The sequence below is a fragment of the Mugil cephalus genome, chromosome 11 (assembly GCF_022458985.1).
Source record: "Mugil cephalus isolate CIBA_MC_2020 chromosome 11, CIBA_Mcephalus_1.1, whole genome shotgun sequence".
NCBI lineage: Eukaryota > Metazoa > Chordata > Actinopteri > Mugiliformes > Mugilidae > Mugil > Mugil cephalus.
Window position 1 is genome coordinate 1,377,375 of NC_061780.1, and position 25,751 is coordinate 1,403,125.

The 25,751-nt window shown below is 40.4% G+C and overlaps 1 protein-coding gene across 7 annotated transcripts in view; it reads right to left on the reverse strand.

The window, feature by feature from the left end:
* Window positions 1-5,450: 5,450 nt before the first annotated feature.
* The window catches only part of sema6e (sema domain, transmembrane domain (TM), and cytoplasmic domain, (semaphorin) 6E), a 144,163-nt gene continuing 123,862 nt past the window's right edge, over window positions 5,451-25,751 (reverse strand). For 5 of the 7 annotated variants that reach the window (XM_047597848.1, XM_047597842.1, XM_047597843.1 and 2 more), the window contains 4 exons: window positions 23,073-23,131; window positions 22,609-22,659; window positions 19,139-19,294; window positions 5,451-9,373 (listed from right to left, as the gene is read on the reverse strand). In XM_047597848.1, coding sequence (XP_047453804.1) covers window positions 8,040-9,373; window positions 19,139-19,294; window positions 22,609-22,659; window positions 23,073-23,131 — 1,600 coding nt within the window. In that variant the 3' untranslated portion in view covers window positions 5,451-8,039. The remainder of the gene's footprint in view (window positions 9,374-19,138; window positions 19,295-22,608; window positions 22,660-23,072; window positions 23,132-25,751) is intronic. The other 2 variants (XM_047597847.1, XM_047597849.1) reach the window with 2 other exon arrangements.

Here is a 25,751-nt window from a genome sequence, read left to right on the forward strand (position 1 = left end):
GCTCTTCCCATTAGCAACAATGCAACCGCTAAGGCCTGTGTTATACCCCATCTGGTGTCTAGGACACAACATGATTAGACTCCCATCTTCCCCTTGTCCCAGGTAGCCACCAAGACAAACAAAAGATTTATAATGTAAAATAAGTTACTTATTTATAACAAGGAAACAAACAAATGGCTTCAGGGTGGACCAAGGCCAAAATAACAAACCAAACAACCCTGTCTTGAAATTAATTCAATAACCTAACAAAATCAATCAAATGATAGAACACTTACCTCCCTAATTAAATAAACAGGAGAAAAGATGATAACAAAAAAGGCAGTCCACCCCTACTACTTAACAAAGGACCAAATGTTGTGACTGGTTGGGAGATGAGAGAAAGCCGCCTGCCCTGGCCGCCATCTTGGATCTTTATATAGGCGTCCTCCGTCAGCCGGGGCCAATCAGGGTCCAGGACTCCAACTTTTTACGATCACAACGACAGAACAACCCCCTCCTCCTCACCCAGAACATATTCAAAATATCTGCCCATGCACAGTGGGAAACATAGCACATAACAATAACCCCCCTTTTAGGGTCTTCTGAACCGTTCTTTGTCTGACCCTTCAGGGTAGGGGGCAAAATACCCCAGACAGCATAGCCCCTAGGGTCCACCACAGTAAGGTGACAGTTAAAGGAGGAGAGAGGTCTCATCATCTACATTCTACAACTGATTATCCTCCTTATCCTCACTAGGGTCACGGGGGTTGCTGGAGCCTATCCCACTTGTCATTGGACGAGAGGCGGGGTACAACCTGGACAGGTCACCAGTCCATTGCAGGGCTAACACAGAGACAAACAATTTAGAATCACAAATCAAACTATCAAGCATGTCTTTGGAAGGCGGGAGGAAACTGGAGTACCTGAAGAAGTTAAACAAAAATAATCCCATTCACTCATTGGGCCTTGATCTGAGAGAACACTGACACAGTCATTGCATATTATGCTTATTGGTTAGTTAAATTTATTTTCTTATCTTCAGACATAATTATGAGATGTTCTTGTTACCTGCTTGACAGTTTCAACTGGGACTCCAGTCTTCGTCAGAAGTGTCATCCGATGTGTTGCTGACGTGACAGGGCATACACCCTGTTGCACACCTGGGATTCCTCCTCCAGAGACCATCAGGCGGCGGGGGGGAGGCATGGCCAGCTGATAAATGACACGTCAGCAACACGTCGGTGACACTTCTGAGGACGACTGGAGTCACAGTTGGAACTGTCAAGCAGGTAACAAGAACATCCTCATAATTACGTCTGAAGATAAGAAAACCGTAATATATATCTATAATAAGGCACAATGAACCTCATTAATCTATTACATGGTTGTGAACTTTTAAAACATTTAAGTTATTACATTATGAGCTGTTATTACATTATGAGCCATTATTACATTATACATGAGTTGGTACAGGCTGCCTTGAGTGAAAGGTGTGTACTCTCACAGGTGGCTAGCTGTCCATTTCAGCTCCAGTCAACAATTATCTATTTGATTAGTTGGTTAATCTATCAATTATTCTAACAAATATTATCAAAACATTTCATAATATTACAAAAATTTATTCAAACACATCTTTTGAAAAACAATCTGTTAGTGTGATTTTTGATTTTGCATTTTTGAGTCCAGCTTTGACTTTTTCAAGAGTAGCCTCATATTTCTTCCCCATTAAATCTGTAAAGTGGCGCCTGGAGGGAAGTGTATATCCTGCGTGATTGTCTCACAAAAGCCTTGGACTTCAACAATAGCAAGAGGTCTCATGTCCTTGGTAATTATTTGTAAGATGCTGTAAGTAAGCTGAGCAGCCATCTGGGATGTGCATGGATTCAGGTTCTTTTTTTGATATAAGTCCTCCGCACTGCTCTGCCTCACTCTGGAAAAAGATACAAAACACATTAGAATATAAATAATGGTGCCTCATTTTAAAAGCCTAGTCTAGATTCCACATCACCGCTACTACTACGTTAATAATAATAGACCATATTTGTGATATACTGGTTCAGAAAAATACTGGACCTACAGTTCAAAAGATTGCTATAACACAGATTCATTTCCTCACTGTATGTCATAACAAGTTAACTTAAATGGTAAATGACATGGAATTATTTCATCACTGCAGTAATGTGCAGTTAAGATAATGATGGAAAAATATATATTTTAATCAGCGTGAAGTTATTGAAAATTTAAACCATTTCCAGACTGTAACAACAGTGTGTAATGTTAATATAAGCCAATGTTACTGATACATAGTTAAAATAAACAGAAAATTGAAAAAGGTCGAATAGCAGCGTAACATGACGCATGGCTTAATGTTACATTACCAAACAGCAGCAGTGAAGAAAGTACTTTTAATACCTGGGATTAATAAACATTCAGATCATCAATTTTAAGTGACGTTACCGCTAACACAGACACGTTTCGCGTGCTGTTAATCTAACATGCTTCGGTTGGGAAAAAGGTCAACAAGACTTACATTGCTGTTTTGCCGTCATCTTGACACAGCACATCGGGATGCTTCTGCTTCAAGTGCTCATTCATTGCTGTCGTACCGCTGTAAAAAGCCATTTCTAGTTTACAGAGCTTACCTATCACCTATCACAATGCGGTAGAGCCTGGCTAATGTTACAAAGAAAAACCCAGCACCAATATAATTGTGTCTCCGCAGTTTGCTACTTAAGGCAGAGCTTTCAACACATAAACTACGCCATAGTCATTTGTTTTAGCTGGCATGCTACTTCGCATGTGAGTTAGCTTCAGCCAATCAACACAGTCGTTGTCTTAAAGTGACTTACCGTCACATGCTTTCTTAAATTTGATGTGCTGTTTTTGATATGTCTACCGTTTTTGCTTGATATGTCTACAGTTTTTGCCAGACAAAGTAGGTGGCGCATTGTGTGGCTATTACATTGTTCCAATACAGAAAAGTTATAGGGCCACCCATGAGGGAAAAAAATGGAGGAGCTAGATTTTTTCCCCCCCAAGGAGACAAAGGAAGGATCACAGGATCAATGCATACTGTCTGGCCAGTACTACCAATGATTTACAGTGGTCTTTTTTCTACACTGTTAAATTTATATTAAAGTGAAGGTAAGTATGACATTTGTTTTGACTGTAAGTGCATGTTGCAACTGCTGCCTAATCCGAAAATACAAAGTAAATTTGTTTGTGTAAATTCTCATTTTATTAATCCTCTGTTTATTTAATCTGAGGATTCAGTTTATTCAATCTTATTTATTACTCAGTCCTATTGTGAGTGTGACAGTGAAGCCCCCTACCACCACCACCACTACCACACAAACATAATATTCGTCATATGTAGCCTATAACGTTGATATTCAAGTTAAATTCATAAAACGTTCAAATTATAATTTAGTGATTAGTGTACTCCTCTAACTAAATTCAGTTTCACAGTAGCATATAAACTTGTGCAGTCAATTAACTAGTCAGTTATACTGATAATATAAATATCTAACTGCCAAAAAAATAATAGAATTATTTGTAAATGTACGACATGTGACTTCCGGCATGTCGGGTTCCAGTGGTGATTAACTTTTTATTTGTATTATTATTAAAGATTGTTTAACAACAAATGGGCATTAGCAAGCAGTAGCAGCAAGAATGATAAATAATAAATAACAAAAATTGAAATTAAATTAACTTCACTGGGGTTAATTAATATACAACATGAGACAGTTACACATTCTAAAGGTCTAAAGGATACCTACTTCCTCTACATGGATTTGACGTATGACAGTGTCCTTGTTGGCCATCCTGCCCGCAGTTGGGTACTTTTGGGAGAAAAACGCCGGTTCAGACTTCCAATGTCATAGCATTCACGTTACAGATTAACTTGGAGGAGAAAAAATAAGTGGTACATTGTCACCATTTTCTGAACATTAGAATACATGCAACAGCTATTTTTTATTTTGGAAGCAGTGATTTCTGCAGTATCCGTGTGACAATATCCAGGCCACTGTTGACATACAACAGTCCAATATCAGTAATAAAACAGAAAAACAGAAAAATCAATATTAATTAAGCTCCAATACTCTTCCACAGAGTATTGGCAGTAGGCGGTTTAAAGGTCTACTTTATGTATTTTGACTTGTTTTTCGAAAAACATTTTTTGCAAAGTGTATAATGAAAAATAAATTTACCTCCTCAATTTTTTTTTCCCTCATGGGTGGCCTCAATACTCTTCCATAGTCCCAATGCTGTGCCATGTATGTAAAATCTCAAAACCACTATATGAATGATGTCAGAGGGTTTGTCCCTCTTTATATACATTCAAAGGGAAATTATCTGAGAATTGAGATACTTTAGTAACAGAACACATTTCAATGTTAAGAATTTTAAAATACTTTTCTAACTTTTACCAAGATAATAATATGACATGTGTGCATGTCATATTATTTACTCAACGCAACCACACCCTGATATGTATCAAAGAAAATCATTGGAATACATTTGCTAATCCTGTTTTTTTTTTTTTTTTTTTTAAGAGGAATCTCTTTGTATGCGTATCTCATAAAGCATGTAACACCTTCATTTAGTGCATCCAAGTCTGTTTGAAGAGTCTCATGCTGCTGTGCCAAGCTGTAATGGGCTCATCCCTGCCCCCTGTGTACTAAAACAATCAGTTTGTTGGCTCTTAATATAGTCTGCTTTTGCAGTATAATCACTTCTTGGATGTCAGTACAAAATGCATAAACGAAACTGAGCTTAGGTTTTCATGCAGGCTGAACGTACACCAAAAAAACATTTTCATTTCTTGGCTGACAGAGATGACTGATCTGTTGTTTTTGAAACATCATGACAGACAAACATGTGGGACTAAAGACGCCCTAATATTCTCAAAGGAGGAAATAGAATCCAGTGTAATACTAACTGCAATTCGTTACTATTTGCAGGGGGCTATGTGTGATTTAGAAATTACCCCCCAATGACTAAATCGTATTCGCTGTCAGAGATGATGACAGGGTTCTGCGTTAACAGCTTCTTTTGCAAACGCACATGAATCAATAAATAAAATCTAATCATATGCATAAAATGTTGCGCAGCATGCTACCACGCATATCATCATTTGGGAATTTGCCCTTTGGGATGTTTTGAGGTTCCTGATTCTGTGAATGGGTGTAGAGACAACCCCTCAATATTCATCCAAACGGTGCTCTGTAGTATTGTGGGACCAGTATCCTCTCAAGACCTCTGCGATTCAATACCTCTGCAAAAAATAAAGTTCTAGGTAACACTAGTCCTGTGTGAATGAAGTTGTAGTTTGTAATAATACTCTCAGAGAGGTAGTACAGGACTATTATATTGATTTGCAGTCAGTCATACCATTGTTTACCTGGATTCATCATATCAGATTTTGCAAAGGTTATTTAGACACACTCACCAGTGAGACACTTGCATCGTATTTTCATTTTATTCCTAGTATAAGAGACATACAATGATATTCTGTGAGACCAAATCATAGTAAGTCAAGAGGCCTGGAAATCAAACAGAGGAAAACATAATACTGTATCAATGAGACCCCGCCCAGTTAGAATGTATTTACACCAAATCAACTACTGACTACTGAGAGATTTTTGAGGCGAGACCCTCCCTCTTCCATACAATCTGTGACCGGCAGATTAAAAAAGAAAAAGAAAAACATTTTTGATCAATCACTTTAGCTGCCACAATTCCTCCAATGAAATTTCTGCTGCTCTAAAACCTAAACCAAATTAGATGTTTTATATTTGTTGCCTGGACGGCAATTTAATGCTCTGCTGCCTGTTAATTTCCAAATCAACAATTTTTTCCTCATAACAAACATTGCAATCGGCCATATTTTCTGGTAAAGTTTACACAGGGTCAAATGAGCTCTGGGAAATTCCAATCAATAAACACCACTTTCAGATACAGTAAATAATGCAGTGCTGTTCTCACTGAATTGATTACGGTTCCAGTCAACCATGACTCTCAAAGTGACTCTCCTGAAAAGTGGGATAGTGGAGAGTTTTGACGTGGGGTGGTATTTCTGAGGCCACACCAACCAGCATCACCATCATCCCTGAGGGAAATTCTCAGCAGATGCTGGGCAGCGAGGTCGCCTGTGAACTGATTCTGTGATCGCTTCCCAAGTATCGATCCACGTGACAATCTCAGCTTGTTGTATCAAAAGTTCATTCATTCATTTCTTCACGTTTCTTCTCCATGCTTTTGAAGATGACAACTTGTGACGCAGAAAGGTCAAATTCTACAGCAATAACCATTGTAGAAGTCCAGCTTCATTACAACATTCACAAAAAAATACCAAATATTTGCTTTCCATCATTTAAAGGCGACTTCTACAATGGGTATATGTCTGTAAGCGTAACTTAAGAGGAAGTGTAAACTACCTTAGCAACCCAAACACATGCTAACTTTAAAAAAAACAAAAAAACAGGCGCACATAAAGGAAAAACTGACATAATAGACAGTCAAACCTGAATGTCTGCAGTCTCAGGCTGTGTACTTGCTTTGCCCCACAGTCCCCCCAAAAAACTGTTGGCTCACACTTTCGGGATGAAAAGAAAAAAAAGCAAACAGAAAAATGAAGGGTTTCATTCCAAAATACTGTACCGATATGAAAAAGAAATTATACCTGATGTTTAATATTATAAAAGCCAATAGATAAGATATGAAGATATAATTCATTAGTGAGTGTTACAGTCATACTCAAACTTCTAAATTTTGGAATGAAACACTTCAAATGTACAATAGATACTGTATGACATGTACTGACGACCACAGAAAATGGAACACCCACAATATACTGTAGCATAGTAGCCATCAGAGCCCCTTGCATTTTTTTTTACCCCTAACCCCCATGTCACACACTATTATTAAATAAGGCACACATTTACACATACAGTTAAAATTTGGCTAGTAATTATTCCTTTATTTACAACCAATAGCCACAAAGTTAATAATTATAGTAACTGCAGTCCTCTCTGTGTTCAATGTTCCTTAATGCCAGGTGGCACGGCATGTTTATATCATCCTCTTTGGGTCCAAAGTATTTCAGAGGATATAATATTGTCTATTTCCATTTCAAAGGATGTTAGACAGGCTAGATTTGTGGAGCACCAATTTTACTGAAACTTTCAAGGAACTTAAATGGACCCAAATTTCTCATTTCTGACCTGACATCAGCCGAGACAGGGAAAAAAAGAGCAACAAAATGTAAGTAGAGCTGCTTTGTTGAAGTGTTTCCTTTGTTTTGTCAACATGAACAAAATTGATTCCGTGTCTTTAGCCACGAGAGAAATTCTGCTGATGAAGAGCATGGATTGGTGTCCCTAAGATATCTCTTGGAGGGTGTGGGGGGATTGTTTGATATGCCCAAAAATGAAAGAGTATAGTAAGGCAAAGTCATAACTACTTTCAGGGGAATTTGCTGACTTTTCACCACACATTACACATACTGCATATGTATATGTATACATATACGGTGTGGATATAAACACACATATATATACACACACATGCATAATATAAACACATTCGAGGGTGGGGTGGGTCGGGACTGGATACCAACACTACATCAGAAAAGATTAAGCAAAAGCATGAATCTAAGCATTGCAGGAGCAAAGTCTTTAAGATGACTGATGTGTCAAGTTTTTTCCAACGTCAGTGTGTCCAAAATCTGATTTGCACTGTAAATCCACATTGAGGATTGACATTGGCAGCCTAATATAAGGGAGTGGCGTCACGTCACCCCATTTAGCGGTTCTATAATAAGCAAGTAGCTGAGCAATACCAATATGGTACAAAGATATTCGTTGGACAAAAAGAAGCGGAAAAAACAAGTTTGGTTGAGGCTTTCATTTACAGTGACACAGGCTGTCACATGACTGGTTGTTTTTTCTGGCGACGGTCTGCAACCTCAAAACCACTGCATTTCTTCAAAGGTAAGTTCCTTAAAGATGACACAATGAGGGAGATTTTCCTCTGTAGTCCAGGAGCATATCTCCTCAGTAGTTGTACTTTCCTTGTTCGTTGACTGGGGATGTGGCAGGTATGAACAGTGGCTTGGGAGGGACGTCGGGTTTGAGAGAGGAGGACCGGCGAACAATTGCACCCCTGTGAGGGATGTCCTGCTGCTCTCCGTTATAGCTGTGCTGGCGCGCCAGGTACCCATTAGGGATGAGGGGATAGTGAACCTCACAGGCACTCCCTGTCGAGTTCATCCGAGCCAAAAGGGGAGGTGGCTGGTGGGGCCCTCCATTTCGTTGGCTGAAACTGTGCTGGCGAGGAACCATTCCTCCTCCACCCCCCCCACCTCCTACTGCACCTCCATTAGGCATTTTTGTGGCTGCAGCAATGAGTGAGTGCCTCTGGGAGGAGTGCCTCCTCTCCAAGGTGGACTGATGGTGTGAAGGGATATCTGGAGGAACATCCATGCGGCGGGTGAGACTGTCCCGAGGTAAAGTGGAGGAACTGTAGTAGGGGGCTGATTCTGTTTCAGGAATCTGAGGTTGAATGCGGTTGGCAAAGGCTAGCTGGCCTCCACCTCCACTAGCCATCAGACCCGATGGGCTCATTAGCTGGGAGTTCTTGCTACCGCTTGCCTCATGGATGTGCTTCAGGAGTTCATCCAATGACGTTACCTCCATCACCTTCTGAGAGTAACCAGGATAAGGCTGCTGAGATAACACACGTTCTACATTGTGGACTTTGCGTTCATCTGGGTGGAGGTGACTAGTTACTGGTTGCCCATTAGCCAGGCCATGGGAGTAGGGGAAGACCTGTTGATGAAGCATGGCTGAACTGGGTCTTGAGCCAATGTTATGAGACTTTGGTTCTTTAGCATTGTTGCAGTTCTGGTTTTTCTCCCACTGGTTCTTAAAGGCTTTCATGCTCTTGATGGGCAGTTCTGGGGTTGAGTCGGGTGTAGGCAGACCAGACAGCTCTGAGGAATGGTGAAGGTGATGATGGTGAGGGTGGACCAAGTCTCCCATCATCATTCCATGATGGCCATTTCTCCTTGGCGGATGATGCTCCTTGCTGTTGGCAAAGAAAGAGTTGTAGATCTTCGGAGATGAAACCTCCATCTTGTCATCCTTACTTTGGCTGTCCAAGAGGCCATTGAGCTTGGCAAGGCTGCGAAGTGACAAGGCGTGTGGGATCGGGGCTTCAGGGTCTTTCGACAGCTTCTTGGTCTTGTGGCCAGTGTGGTTACAATAGCATGAGACCAGGAAGCCAGAGAGGAAAGCGCCAAGGACGAAGGCCACCAAAACACAAGCGATCAGAAGAGTGTAATGGACGCTGTGGTTGGTCTTGTCCAGCTCTGGAGGCCGCCTTACACCTACAAAGCAGAAAAAGATTGAGAAAATTGTGCTTCAGTTAGAGCTTTTCTGACTGAGCTAAAAAAAAAAAATAAATAAATAAAAAAAAAAAAAAAAAACATTTCAAGAGCTAATATAGGTCAAGCAGCAGCTGTTGCACACAGGTTGTGTTTACAGGGGCTCCAGTATGTGGGAACCAGCATGGGAGAGGTGTTTCAATGGATTTCTTGGCTTCCTTTCCTGTCACTGTTAATAGATCAATACAGTCTTTCTATATAGGATCTTTCCCCTCAGACTGGCAGAGGCCAAGAGCTCCCCAGTAAGTAAAAAATCCACTCTGAAATGAGTTACAGCTTTAAATATTGATGGCAGCACAGCAGCAGGAACCTGATGTCATTTTCACAGACTCTGCTTTCAAATGCTAGGATCAGGGGCGAGAGCACCTGGTATGATGAATGAGCCAAAACTAACAGGTCTATCCAATAGCTCACTGAGTGTGGTGCCTTTCCCCACACATCAAATGAGGTTGTCAAACATTTTCTCAAAATGAAGACTAGGGGCCAGTCGATGCAACAGCACACTAACAACACAAGGGTACTAAGTCAAGGTAAATCTACCATGTAAACGTCCTTAGGTGCTGTGACCCTCACACCTTGTGTGCCTAATGGTGTGAAAGTCAGTCATAGTAAGAGGAGTGAAACCTGCCACCACTCGTAATCAGAGCTCATTTGCAAGAGGCTGCTGCCATCTGTGGTGTCAGAACCTTCTCTCCATCCTTACGGACAGTTTCTGTGAAACTCATTAGTCTGTGGATGGGGAACACAGTTGCACTGAGCAGGGGGAAAAACGCAGGTGTTCCAAACAAGCTTAATTCAAATACTCAAGAAAGCAACTGAGAATGAAAATAGAACACAGTGATGTCTAAATTAGGCCTGATGAGAAGGATGATAATGAAGATAATGATCAGGGTATAAGGGAGATCTGTTTAATAATTAGGGTTGCAATAGAATGAAGCATGTATATATCTACATATATTTATGTATATGATGAAGGCTTTTATTCTTATGTGGATAAATTCACAGAAACATGTCTCTGAATGATGTATATCTTGACATGTTTTCCAGTTTCCAGAATCTAAGTGAGATACAGGTTTTAAATAAATGAATCAAATGGATTGTCTCTGGTTATATAGGCCAGTTTAACAGAAGAATTTTAACCACAGTTTCAAAGCATTTACTGTGCATATAATCTTACCCTGTGGTTTTCTAACAAACAAAACCTACATTTACGAAAATATGGAGGAAAAAAAGTAGGCTTAAACTATATATACAATATATAGATAACACAAAAAAACAAACAAACAAACAACACAAGGTGCTGACCTGGCCTCCATGACCCACAGAGGCAGTGGGTCTGAATGGGGTTCTGATGGGCTACACCCACAAATGTTCCTATTTAAACCCTAACTCCCTACTAGTCCATTAGAACTGAAGAAGCTACTTGGATGAGTAGTCCAGTCCACTTGGCTTTCTTTAACGTTTTTGGATATACCATAACCTGGACGACTGAGAACCCTCACAGACAGCTATTTTAGCTCTCTGGAGGTAGCCTTTTGAAGCACATCTTCTAAAAGACTATTATCTCAACTTCACATATCACTACATTCATTTTGAGGGACACTTTACAACCATTTCCCAACTGAGAGATACTGCGGTGTAAAATTTCTGGAAATAATGCTTCCAATTAAAAAGCTGAAATTTTTAGACATCTATTTGTATGATTATCTCAATTTATGACCACATTAAAAAGTCATAAATCATAATTCCAAACCCAGTGGGAGAAGCAATCAAAAGTGATGCTGCGGCGAGCCTGTTAATATGCCTTCTTTTAATCCTCTACAGTTTTTTTTTTATGGTCTCATTACACAAGCCGCCAATCCGCTCTGCACAGTTTTGAGGTCTAACTCATCAGTGTTCCAGTGGTGTGTGGCTTTTGTAATCATTTGCGAAACTTTGCTCATCTCAGTGTGTATTCTGCCTCTCCTGTGGCTTCATGGTACCTGTGAGTCATCTGTTCCCTCTGGACAGTGACAACCACCTGACCCACCCTACCCTACGTCACCCCCCACCTCTATGCCTGGCTGGGGCCTTAAGTCTATTGAGGTGTTCCTCATGGTTTAGGGGAATGAGTCAATTGCCACAACAGGGGGTGAAACGCGCAACTGAGGAAAACAAATCCAGAGTCTATGAGTGACCCGTCACAACATGTTTCATAAGCAGGCTGGATGACTCAATCACCGGGTATGTAAGACTTATGGTGCCACCGGTCACAGTGAAATTAATATCCTGTGAATCATACCAACAGTGTGGCAAGTGGCTAGGTGGCTCTCAGAAGGTGCTGACCAACTGTACCTACTGAGTTGGCTTGCTTACGAGCATTTGGAATTTAACAGTTTGCACCTATGCAAATATGAAATTTTTTAAAAGTACGTTTAAAACTGTCACCTCGGATAAAGGTGCTAATTAATGCTGCTCCACGTCTCCAACAGTGTTTATAGAGCTTTAGAGTCAGTGTTCCTCTCTAACACTGGCACATCCTATTTCTGTGTCAACTCAACATGGTCTTGGCTCAGCAGAGGCTTAATATAGCAGTACCCAAGTCTGCCAAAAGGTAAAAAGACAGATGGGCTGCGTGAGTGAAGGCAGGGGAGGGAATGGGAGAAAGGGATGGTGACAGCCAGGGGAAAGAAAGAAAAAGAGGGAGATGAAGGGATGAAATTCAACCTTGGGGTTTGACAGAGTAGTGAATGTGATTCAAAGATCGAAAAACAGGGGAGCTGAGAGTGAGGGAAAAAAGTGGAGATGAAAGCTGAAGACCAAAACTAAAAAGAAATTAGTGAGAGAGAACGAGCAAGTGTGTGCAAGGAGCAGATTTAAAGGAGGAGGATGGGGAGAGAGGCAGAGGGAGAGACAGACAGACTTGATGGGGTGAGTGACAGACTGTCACTCTGCTGGGTTTTGAAGCCTAGTGCTCTGCGGCAGCTGTGATATAGTTGGTGAACAACCCTCATGCTCCTCCACAGTGCCGTAGGAAGAGTAGCTCTGTGTGATTGCATCCATATTGTTAAAAATAGACAGCGGTAAGTTATGTACACAGGCAGGTTTTACACAGCGTTGTCTGTGCCTCTTACTGGTGCAGGTTTTTGTATCAGTAAAGAGAGTGAGGAGGCCTGACTGCTGTTACTGACTTAACGCGAGTTTGAAAACAAATTAAAAAGGGAGTGACAACTTCTCTTCAGTACGTGTGATTAAACAAATAGATGGTGACTTTGCAGTCTGTTATACTGACTTCATTAACAATACAGTATACACCCATAAGCTTTTCCATGACACCATTACCAGTAATCTGAGCAGTGAAGTTTCATACTTGCTCAGTTATAAATTAATTCTTTTCACATCTTTTGCAGGACATTAAAGCATCACAACCCTACAAAACTGGAATTTGAAATATTGCCAGGAAGGAACGGCTACTAACACTTCCAAGGTCGCCTACAAAATAATTCAGAGAGATGTTTCCTTCTTCACACAACATTTTACCAGGCTCTTCTCAAGGGTGTGTTTAAATGCTTCGTAACCTGGAGAAAAACTTGCTTTCTAAGTTGGTGCATCAAGTGAAGACATTCAAAAACAGCCTTAATTAGTTTCTGCTTCTGCAAGCTTACAAGTGCATGTAATTGTGCCGTTAATGGCTACTTCTTCCCAGTGAGAAGCCAATGAGACAAAATGGCCTCAGGCTTCATAGACGAACATTAGTCTCCCCTCTTCTCCAAATGCTGCAGATTTATTTCTTCCACACCCAAAATAACAATTTAACTCTTGAAAGAGAGCCTGAGGTTCAAGATTAGAACAAATGAATTATTTTGCTCTTTCAAAGCACGGCGGCCCTGCCCCGTCGCTGTGAGCTTCAGTAATTTGATAGTTTTAATAGTTGATGTCTGTGCACTGACAGACATAGTTAGCAAATGGAGCGTGATCGTGTGAGTCAGCGCGCACACGCGAATGCACGCAGAGTGCATGAGCTGTATGTGTACACAGTTTCTATCTGTTGACTGAGTGAATTCAATCATGTACACTTGTTATTAGGAATTTGCATAATATTCCACCTCGGTGCTCAGCCAATTGGATGGGGTTTAATATATGCACACAAGCTAAGGTGATATGGTGCAATGTAACTGATCCATTCCAATTGAAAAGTAGTTGTAATGAGCACTGCATTTCATTCCAGGTGTGCTGATGCATACAGAGCATAGATTTCATTACAGCTTAGATTGAATACTGGTAAATTAAGCAAGCAGAGGCATCTGGCAATCACAACCACACTGTCTGCATGAAGCTCTTCAATATTTACATCTAAGCTTCCAAGCGAAAGGCACAGTATACGTTTTGCTTTAAATACACATGCAGTTTAGTCTGTCCAGTTTCTCACCTCATGCAGATAGATTTGTGCAGCTTTAAGATATCTGTCTTGAAAACCTCTGCTGTCTCTGCTATACATATAAAGATGAATGAAATTTTGTTTTCACTGACTGGTGGAAGGAAAACCAGTTTAGAAACAATATTCCACTAACTTGAGAAAACAGACAGTACAGAAATACTGAAAGTTTTCAAAGTCAAATTGGTCCATTGCAAACTAGTGTACGGGAGCTGAGGCACATTGTCCAGAGGCAGATATCTCAAAAAAACAAAAACAACAACAACAACAGAAACCTTTTTCATGTTAGATTTATGTGAGTAAACTGCTTTGATGATGCTGTTATTGTTTACAATTAAATCTGATGAGATCATCACAAGCAAGTAAACTATGCAAAAGCACATGCACAGTCCTTTTTTCTTTGGCCATGCAGTTGGTCAGGAACACAAATAACAGTTTATTTTCCATTCAGTTGCAGGTAAAGCAAAATTATTCCAGTGCAACTGTATGCTGCAATGATAACCATTCAAAGAGCAAAGGGTGACAGAGGAAGAAACTTGAATTACAACCAACTTAAAGAGACAGTCCATGCCAAAGTCACTTAAAGCCTAGAAATATTGTATAAGAAACATACACAAGGAAAAAGAGTACAATTTAGTACAATTATTTGTTTTACAGCTCTGTCTTTTCCCCCACTTTCTTTGGAGTGAACTGCTACTTTAAGAGATGGAGAAACTTGCATGCCACTTGAACACCTGTACACATTTCACCCATCGGTTGTAAATTTGGGAAAGGCAGATAACGAAAAGGGTCAGTGAGAGATAGTTCAACAAAGGAGGCAGGTACAGCGAAAGAGTTAGTCCAACTGAAACTAGATAAGACCAAATGAAAAGAAAACAGACAGGTAAAATAGGAGAAACTCTCCCAAGAGGTCAGTGAGACAGAAGAAAAGGGTAAGGGGTTAGGGCTAAGGGCCGGGACAACCGAGGAGGTGGATTTGATCACTGTGGGCCCCCATGGATTGCTGAGCTTTAGTAGCCTATTTTAAGAAAAGGCTGTTAAAAGTGCCAGTTATGGGAAGTGAAATGTTTTGTAATGCCTTTAAGGTTAGGTTTTATAGCTAATTGCTATAATTGAGTGTTTGTAGTAAAACATGATGTTGCTTAAAATCTCTGTAAAGGAGAGGAAAAGAATAAGAAAAATGGCCCAATTCTTTGCGACTTTTACACCATTACACCATGAATATGACTCTCTTTATTTTCATGAGGTTTGCAAGTTTGCAAGTTTACATTTTTTTTTTTTTTTTTTTAGAGTTTAGGTTGTATTTCAGTGTTAAAGGCACATTTTTGTCATGCTTTGTTTGTAATTCCAAAGAAAAACAAAAAAACAACAAACAATCAAAAAAAAAAAAAACAACTCCTCCTTGAGGAACGGAAATTGTGAGGGCGGTTAGAGGGGACACAGTCAAAGCTCTGTTACCGATGATACAGGCTGTGTCTGTTGCCATTCAGAAGTATAAATAACTCTTTAGAAAAAGTAGCTGGCATCGATGTCCCCCCACAGGAAACCAGCCCTTCTCCATGAAAAGGTTCAACCTGAGTTCACTCTCCGCTCTCCTCCTGTAGTGTTTTAACAAGTTTCAAAGCACCCGCTCAACTTGATTCCATTATTGAGCTTCCCCTGTCAGCTAAATGAGCTAACTTGACTTTTTGGTCCAACCCTTGCTGGTTCATCTAAATTTACAGAAGAGTCAAAGAAAGGGTCAAATAGCAAGGGCAGGAGAGGGGAGTGGAGAAACCAGAGAGATCCAGAAGCAGGAGGTTTGTGCAACACAGTTTTGCTAATACACAGATTTCTGTGCTCACACAAAATGGAGGAGGAGGTGGGTGTATTCCACGGCCAGAAACAGGTCTAGTCCAACCTGACTGCTGGCATTTTTCTAAATAGCAACAGGTCAACAGGTTCCTGCCCCTGCCTTTTAGTCTTCCCTGGAGTTTACATAATGTAATACAGCTACCCACACCTGAGCACATAATTCATGGTTTTTATCTGACCATAACTAAGCTACATAAAATAAGCATAGTTAGGATCAACATGGTTTATGTTTTAAGTTCCTGGACTTTTCACTTATATCAATCATATAGAGGACTGAGAGGAATATATAGAGGAATATTATTTTTGAGATGTTTGCTCAATAGGGAACTTTTAAGATGGAAACACTTCAGACCACATAACACAGGTTCCATAGGTTCAACATAACAGTGGTCGCCAGGTCATCATTCATGACCCAACAGGTAACTTTTCTTACAAAAGTTTAGGGGATTTAAATCTCAAGTGTACAACAACTGTGGATTCAGTAGACAAATGATCACCCATTTAAGATGGTGTGAAAGCATTATTTCAGCAGCATCTGTGCGTCCCTTTCTGTCTTGTCTCGATGCATTCAGCCAAAGTTTGCGTAATATTAAGAGCAAAAGTGCCCAATTAGAATATAGAGAAGAGTTGTGCTACGAAGGATGATATAGACATCCAGATGCTTAACATGCACAAATCTGAAGCATGAGTCATCATACACCCAGTTCTGATAGCTTCAACTATTAGAACATATATGTTCTTCTCTGATGGATGCGTATGAGACAGATGATGCAAGTCATGAAGACAGCAGTTGGTAATATTTTGGTCAAGTTTTTCCTATATTTCACTAAAACCATTCAGAATTCACGTAAAGTAACATGAACTGCCACTGTCCTATTTATTGTTCATTTTAACCTGGGACATCTATCAATATTTTTGCTTACCACAGTCAAGTCCTCGTTATTGCATCTCAAGTCTAACTTCAGTTTCAGAGCTATAGGATATGTTTTATGGAGATTTATGCCTGCAAGTTTATTTTGGAGTGAAGACTAGACCTGCAGTCATTTGCAACTCCTCCTGTTCTGGTGTCCTTCTGTGTCATGACTGGCTGTCCTATTTTTGGTCACTAACTGCACTCAATAGTCGACTGGCCCACCACCTAGAGATTTGTGACACAGCTACAGAGCCTTTATAGACAGCAAAGCAGATATCTGGTGAGAAATGGACAGGAAAAGAGAGAGCCTTCTTGGAACTGTTATGCCCTTACTCCTGTTACTTCCAAACTAGCTCCTCTTATCAACCTGCGCGGCCAGCTCTTCTGATTAAACCTGCAGCGTCACAGTCTCTGCCTGAAAATAGATTGCCGGTTCTATTACATCTATGCCCTCCCCTTGTTGTCTGACTCTCTGGCTGAGGGCCCTGGTGGTTATTTATTTGTTATGGACTTTTCTCGTTGAAGCCTGAGTAGCTCATAATTGTAGCCACAGACTCGGTCTGAGTGAAAGTAGCTTAATTTACCCGCTGAGGATTTATGGACTTCTGACAAGGTGCCTGTGAAGGCACGCTGTGAGGACGAAACCCTGCATGATGCCGTTTTGTTCTCAGTCACGTGCAAATAATCTGCATCTCTTTTCTTCCAGAAACATGCTCCACAATTAAGGAGACCTTGAAACTTTCTCTCTCTAGCTCTGCAGCCCTCGTTTATTTACAGATATTTTATTTCACATTGTGTCACAGATAAATAATGATTGTTATGTTAATCAGTCCAAGTGTGAACTGCCAAATTAAAAATGTAAGAAAGGCTATAAAGATCAAGACTCCATTAAATATTCAAGAACTGTTTCGACTTTTATAGGTATGTCATCTACTGTGGCTGTTGAGCTGAAACAATGTCCGTATGATAACCTATTAGTCAGATGAGAGTATTTGAATAATTCAGATCAGGAACAGTGGGATGAGGATTTTATTCTATGATGTTTGATGGATAAACTAAAAAATAACTAGTACCAAATAAAAGAGAGTCATCAGTTGGAGCCAAACATAATGTGTTGTGTAGTTCACTACATGAGGTAAATCCACTGAACTGAATTGAACTGAACTGGATGAGCTGAAATTCCCCAGCACCAGCTATGACAATTTTCAAGGAGGCCTGTTTCAAGATTCAAGATTGTTGAAACTGCCCTTAAAATGGGGGAAAAGGACTGTTATAATAATGCATGTATAGTTTCTCATTTCTTATTTTTTGGTGTTCAACTATCTTTTACTTTGTGAAAAAAGAATAATTGTGATATCAAGTAAAACAGATTATATGCAGAGATCTTAGAAATATGGAACAGCAATACAAGTTAAATAAACTTCTAGGGAGAGGTTTGTTTATTATCATGTACTTAGATTATAAATAAAGGGGGGGGGAGAGAGAGAGAGAGAGAGAGAGAGAGAGAGAGAGAGAGAGAGAGAGAGAGAGAGAGAGAGAGAGAGAGAGAGTGAGAGAGAGAGGGGAGAGAGAGAGAGAGAGAGAGAGAGAGAGAGAGAGAGAGAGAGAGAGAGAGAGAGATACCTAGTTTGCGCCCTTATTTTTTAAAATTTATTTTTACTTGAAACTCTTTGGGTACATTTGTGTTTGTGTGTGTTGAGCTAAATAAAAGATGAGGACAGGACATGCGGGAGCAGCACTGTTGAGATTCCAGCTTTCTACTTGATTTGAAGAGTTAATTAGGGCAGACGTAAGTCATTAAGTCGTCATGGCAGCAGTGTTGAGCACATCAAGGTGCATGACTAGACAGAAAATACCTCTCTAATATTTTTCAAGCTCACTGGAAGTATGGTCACTCCTACTCATCGTCTCTGGTAAGTGGATATTTACATTGGGCCCTAGTTATAATGAGAAATAATCATTTAGCACACATTCCTCATAACACATAGGGCTGTTAGTAAGTGAACCATTATGTGAAGATGTGTGGGAAATTATGCATCTCCACATGTAACACTGGGACTAATGGAGTATATGAATGAAAAATAAATCAATTGGCAATGCTTCCTGTCTCCCACTAAGAGATTTCAACTAGAGAGTTAAAGGTTAGTGAGCTGATGAAAGAGATATTTCACCCTGGTAAAACATTTACGCATGTTGGCACGTACACCACCACATGGGTTCATGGATGGTCATCCTCCAATAGAAGCTGATTCCTTCCTTTATTACTATCAGCAACTAGTCAGTTCTCACCATTGCATCGAGGAAACATATTATTTTAAAAGAGGCAGCTTTACATCAACTGTGACACCATTGAAATGCAAGTTCAAGGTGACTGAATTGTTGGCATGCATGCAGAAAATAGGAAACTGTTGTACCAGGGTAAAATGTTTAGTCATTTTTAATTAGTCTGGTTAGAGTTAGAGGCGCTTGGGGCCCAGCAGTGCAATCCCCTGCAGGTTCATGGAGGACGCACATCCCTCCCCCTTACCCTCCATCTCCACACTGATCGGCTCCGAGTCAGGTGACCCTTGTTCCCCCACAGTGGGAGAGCGATCAGGGCCTGTACCTCTTTCAGGGTCACCTGCCTCCTTTGGGAACGCCGCCCCATGATAGGTTGTGCTGGCGCTTGAGGGTGTGGTCTTCCCTGTGGTTGTAGTGAAGGGAGGAAGGAGGAGGAGGAGGAGGAGGAAGAGGAGGAGGCAACAGAGTGAGTGATTAGTGAAATGTGAATCAGCCTGGAGAATCAACTTCAGAGAAATAAGGTTTCTCTGCAAATTGTCAGAGCAGTAAAGATGTCTGATTCAACATCAGCAGGACAAGTATTTCTTTTTTAGTTTCAGAATTGATTGTTTTGCCACCTAGTAATTATTTAACCTTGTTCTCCAGCTTATTTTACAGAACCCCTCCTGTTATTTACCATGGCCTTGAACTTCGACCACAATTAAATTGCTGTAGCATCTGTGTTTTCACAGATAAATGTACATAATTGCTGACCGGTTCATCGTGTTTATCTTTTTTTTTTAAATTTTTTTTTTATTTCCCACCTCACCACAGCTCTTTTCCACTACCTCACCCGATCCATTTCATAGCAAACTCCATCACCTTTGAGGCCGACCAGCAAACATTATGATGGCCACATTTGGAATTGCTTCAAACATATGCCAAGAAACACGCTGGGCAAAAGCTGCCACAGGCCTTGAATTATCAAACAGATTTATCTTGATGACACACTCCACATCTTGATTGCATGATTAGCTCTCTGTTGTCCTTGAGGTATGGTAAGCAGCATGCTGCTATTGGCTTGGGCTCATGCACTAATAAGCCAACCATAACGTTAGCATTCAGCAGAGCTCACACTCAGACTGGAGGAAAAGGACTTGTTCTATCCCTCTTACTGTGAGCCAGTTGACAGTGTTCACTCTGAATGAGGTGCCCTGTCAGTTCGCCATCTGCGCCGGGCAAATTAAAACTGTACACCAGGGGGTGCTTGGCCCCAGCACTTTGGACAATATCTCTACGGCTCCATCTTTATTTTATTAATTCATATCATTTGTTCTCTTTTAGTGTTGATTAAGTGAAAAAAAAAAAAGTGTCAAAAAAGCGTCATTATGGGAGAACATGTCATTACCTACACAGTCAGGCGCTTGTCACACGCCATCTTATCTGCTGATTGTGACTGTTTGTGTGACAAACAAGAAAGAAAGAAAACATCTCTGGCTTTGGTGTGTTTTTGAACAAGGAACAGAGTCCCTGTGTGACAACGGCTTTGTTCAACATATGGGGTGTTTTATTGTTACGGAAAGCTGATAATTGATCATCAGTGCAGAGCCTTAAAAGAATTTTAGTGTGAACTGGCTAGAAAAAAAATTAGATATACACACATGCACTGCTTGTTGAGAACTTCAAACAGCGCAGTGAAGCATCAGGGTGGTGAGAACCCTGTAGGATTAAGCAGTAGGGTTGCTCATCAAGTCTCAACACCAACTGAGTGGTACTTCTTCCGGCAGGGAGGCCTTTTCAGACTACTGAAGCAATGTGGGACTGTGGAGGTCCAGGCCGAAGCCTCTGGCAGACAAAGCAGCCTCTGTTCTGAGAAAAAGACAGAGCTGTAGGATTGATTGTTCTGCTGAGGAATAATGGCCATCATCTTCCAGCATGATGGGCTCAGTGCTGATACTATTCACTGTCTGAGATCAACCACTGCCATTAGCTCCCATGTGTCCCAATTTGTCTGGCGACAAAGCGATCAGAGTTAAAAGCTCCTTAAAAGTTGAGGCGGGTGCCTTAGTTGTGTAGATTAAAGTGAATAATACTGCTCAGCAACTATCTGATGAAAATGCATGTTTTGAATGTTGCAGTGTTAGAAAAATTGTCCCAACACCACCTCCTCAATCTTGTCTGAGCACTAGCCAGCTTCGCGGCATTTCTATTTCTATTCCGGCCATGCCACAGGCTGTGCGGTGTGGCTGGCGGAGGAGTAATGGGACGTGACAGGGATGATGATCCTTCTTGATACAGGGCATTAGGCAGCCTGGCCAGTGGAGCTCCTGGTCCATCAAAGGAATGATGCTTCATACAATGGCTTCAATGTTTAAACTGTCAGGCTGACTGAGAGGCGTGAAGTGGCTCCAGCCATTCAGATTCCTCAATGTTCGGTAACCTCCTATGTTACCAAGAGCAGAAACATTTACTTTGCAAGCATATAGCTGAATAAATCTAATACTTCTCTGTCAATGGATACATTTACTTGGACAATCTTTGGACAACACTCTTCCATGAGCATATATGTTGCAATTTCTTCTCTCTGGCTATCCATGCATTCCTATGTTACTACTGTATCATGTTATTAGCCGAGTGTTCCTATCGCCATTTCAATTTCCCTCCCCTATCTTCTTGTAAGTGTCTCTGGCCTGGAGCTGTGTTTTTCTGATCTGCAGGGCTGCATACTACTCATCTGTGATTCCATTCCTATCTGAATATATAATTCTCTAAGCTGCTTACGATAAATCTCATATTCATACATCATACCAGCTAACTCACCAGTAATAGAACTACAACTGACACAGACAGTTTTAAGCCCCTGTGCTCTGTTCTTTCAATAAAAGTAACTTTATGAGAAGTAAGACAGTCTGTATTTATTCATTATGAATCTCTCATGTAACATGCAAAACATATTTTGCTCTCGTTTGTGTATGTATAACAGATATATGCAGCATCTCCTGTATTCTCCCTCCTTTCCTGCTTCACTGTCTCTCTAGCCACCCCACGTGGGGTTAAGGTGCAGAAGGAATTTATTTATTCCAACCAGAGAGAAATCAGTATCTTTCCATTGAATGGATTATCACAGGTTCATGCCACACTCTCAATCTGATCAGGTCTGTCTGTTTTGAGTGAGATGGTTTTTTAGGGTATTTTATTCTGACTGGGTTATCACTATGTTGCGTGGAAATAAAATACTTATAAAGGATTTTTATAGTTTGTACATCAGTGTTATGTTGATGTTTTACATTTTCTTCACCACGAGGAGAAAACAGATACAGACGGGAGACCACGAGTAATCAGATGATCAGACAGGTTGTTAACAACAATCACATTTGACCACACCAATTTGAGTCTTTCTGTGTTTAACTCTAAACCAAACTACTGCACTCTACTGAACACATTTGTGTTCACTCACAGTTTCACCATAAAAAATGTTTAAGATACATTTTAGAATCATTTAGTATCTTAAAGTTTTTCCAATAATTTGTGTATTTGTAGTAGAGATGACTCAACTTCTCAACAATGCCACAGTTTGAATCAAAATGCTAATTGCAAAGATTGCAAAATAAAACTCAAAACAATATCATAAAACCTTTTTGAGTATGAGATAGCTCGTGTTGAACGAAGAGTCTGCCTGCTGAGCTGAGTTTTACTGCTCAGTTGCAGCAGGTAAATGAAAAAGACATGTCCACTGACCATACGCTGAATCTAGCGCCGTGTTTTGCTTGCGAGTGGTCGCCAAGACGTCTGGAGGAGAAAAAAACAGAAAAGAACATCAGTCGGTGTGGTTAGTAATTGTTAATAGTCCTGTTTTGGGAAACAATTTATTAATTTCTGAGGAGAGAAACACAGCGAATGTGTTTGTCATATGATAAGAAGAACCCACTTTTTCTCCATATAAAACACTAATATGAGCAAATGCTTAATTAACATAGAAAGACTGAAAAGAGCAGGGATCTAACTACTCTTCAAGCTCCTCCAACATGAACTGAAATGCTGCCCTATCTGAAATAACAACATCGTGATACTCCATTATAATTTGTTCAAAATGCAATTACTTGTGCCAGCTGCCATCAAGATCTGATGACAGTCAATATTTTTTTTTAATCTCCTTTTATTGCTTATGTAAATGACAGAACAAATAAACGCTTCCATCTCACCATGGCAGGTATCAGGATGCTGCTGGTAGCCGTTCTCCACATCCTGTTCAAACATGCCTCTGAAGACAAAGAAACAAAGACACACACCCACACACACAGCAACAAAGACAAAGAGACCTGTCAGTTTATTTGCATCATTCCATTTCACCCGATGTCCATCTCTAACAAAGCACCTATTTCAAAAATTGGTTTTGCTCACAAGGATGATTTGGAGATGAGTGTCAAGAGCAGCGTCAGAAAATTTAATTTGTTTTGTGCCTGGCCAAGGTCAGAGTGTGTGTTGCTGGCACACCATAGCAGGACTTGAGGGGACGACCCTTCTTTAGGTCAGCTTACAAGTTCCATCAATTATTTGGCTCTAGCAGGAGTTTGCCGGAGATGAACAGTTGCAATATACTTTAGTCTTCACTTTCCCTCAGCTTCTACTTCTGTTCATATCCAACAGTCTCTGAGTCTGACGCTCTCTCTAGCACTTTCTGTAGCTGCACTGTATTTAAGTGCACTGAGCATACTGCTGTTCAAACTGGTGCCTCCAGTTTGTCTGCTCTGCAATGAACGCCTCAATATGATTGGGGAATGTCAGTGAAAAATAGTGTAGCAGGAAGTGTGTTGATTCAGACACACAAGCCTGTCATTTAACACTGATATTTTCATGGAGACATGGACCCCAACTGCTAATGGCATGGGAAATATCCAGACAAGGCGCCTATATGGACAGCTTTCTGCAAAAGTAAGGAATATAAACTGCTAAAAATGAACATATACATGGAGGTGTCATTGTCAAAAGCTGTTTTTAGGCACAACTGTGTGGATTTCTGAGAGGCAATGGAACGACAAGGTGTGCAGATCCTAGAAGGAAACTGAACCAGAAGTTGAAAAAATACACACTTGCTGACTGTCTTCAACAAGAACATGACTTAAAGGTTAATGAATATTTGTATACTGATCGATCTGCATGAAAACTGAAGCATCACTGTTTTTACTCCGCAAATTCTGAACTTGTGGCCAAGTAATCCAAATCATCTTACCATTTGAACCACTCCAATCCACCAATTATTCATTTTCTGCTGCTCAGATAAAAACGTGCCTATGATTGATGCTCTGTTCTCCCTTTCATTGTCGCACCATCATTTACCTCTAAGTCAATCAGAAATCAACAGCCTATCCAGACACATCCATCCATTGGACGGTAAGAGTAATGAGAGCGAGACGGTTCATGGTGGAGTGCAGTCTACCCGAGCAGATTCCCATCGACGCCAACAATCCTCCCACATGTTGTAATGAACCGAATGAAAAAGACGAAAGCTCATGTCGTGCACAAGCTCAAGGGTAATGATCCAGTATCCGCGGAGAAACACTTTGTACAAGCATGCATGCACGCCCACTCAATATCAAGTTAACAAATTAAAAAGGATTTCCTTATATAACCAAAACACAAACATTCATCTTACACAGCCTTTATGCAACCAGTGATTTCAACAATCCATCTATGGTAACAAACACACGCATCAATTCATTTTGGGTTCATTAATGGCACATTCATTTGTCTGTTGTGTAATATACGTTCATCTTTATTTCATTTTGATTTGGCAGTACCCAGCCTCCATATTACTCACATTTACATTCAAAATCACCTCAATTCGTGGTAAATATTCAAGAAAGTGTTTCTAGCCACTGCTGTACTATACTGTACACTATTGCAATTTATTAAAATTTTCACTAAAATAAACCATTATTCACAACACATATCTAGTTAGAAGCCATTGATCTCAAGGATGAGATAAATTTACATAAAAAGAACTGGAAATATTTAACCACATTCCCATTGTCACATTTCAGTATTCTCTTTCTTTTTATGTCTTTTCACATATTTGTATTATGTATCATGCTTAAAGGAAGCACAATAATGTTTAAGTAGAGCTGAAGTGAGCACAATTGCTTTTCAAACTGAGCCAAGCATAACAACCTTTGAGTGACAGGTAGAAGAATACTCCGTTTCTTTTTTCTTCTGCACAATTAACAATTCACTGGCTACATATTCCACTCAGAGACAAATGTCTCCTCTTCAGCAGATGATTGGAAACGCTCTTTGAATTTCAAACTCTTCACATACTGTACATTCATACATTCACACAATGAAGGTCAAACGTCCAACTAAAATAACAGAGAGGGACTTTACCTTCACACTGTGTATGAAACCTCAAAGTCATGCTAACTGGGAGGATGACAGGTCACCTTTAACATTTAAAAAAGAATGCCAGGCTTGGCGGCACTCTTCACTAAAATTGACCTTCTCTGGTTCTCATAAATAAACAAGTAAACACAAGGACCATCATGCAAGAGTTCACTTTCCAAACACCAGGAAGAGGCTGACTTTTACCCATAATCACTTGCAGACAAGGTTAACATCCTGTAACTGGCCCTGATACACTTGCACTTACTAGCTGCCCTACTGCTGCCATCTCAGTGTTACCACAGTCTTTTCACCTTGTGTGGTAGTCTGGTCTGTGAGCGTTATAGTAGACTGCACTCAGCGGCTGATTTCATTCAGCAGATCAGAATAAAAAACACATTTGCTGGCTTTAAATAACATGCCAGACATATTCATGCAAGACGAGTATCTGCACAACATAATTAACACCTTGAGAATGAAACTGCATGCTCAAAATAATCCAAACA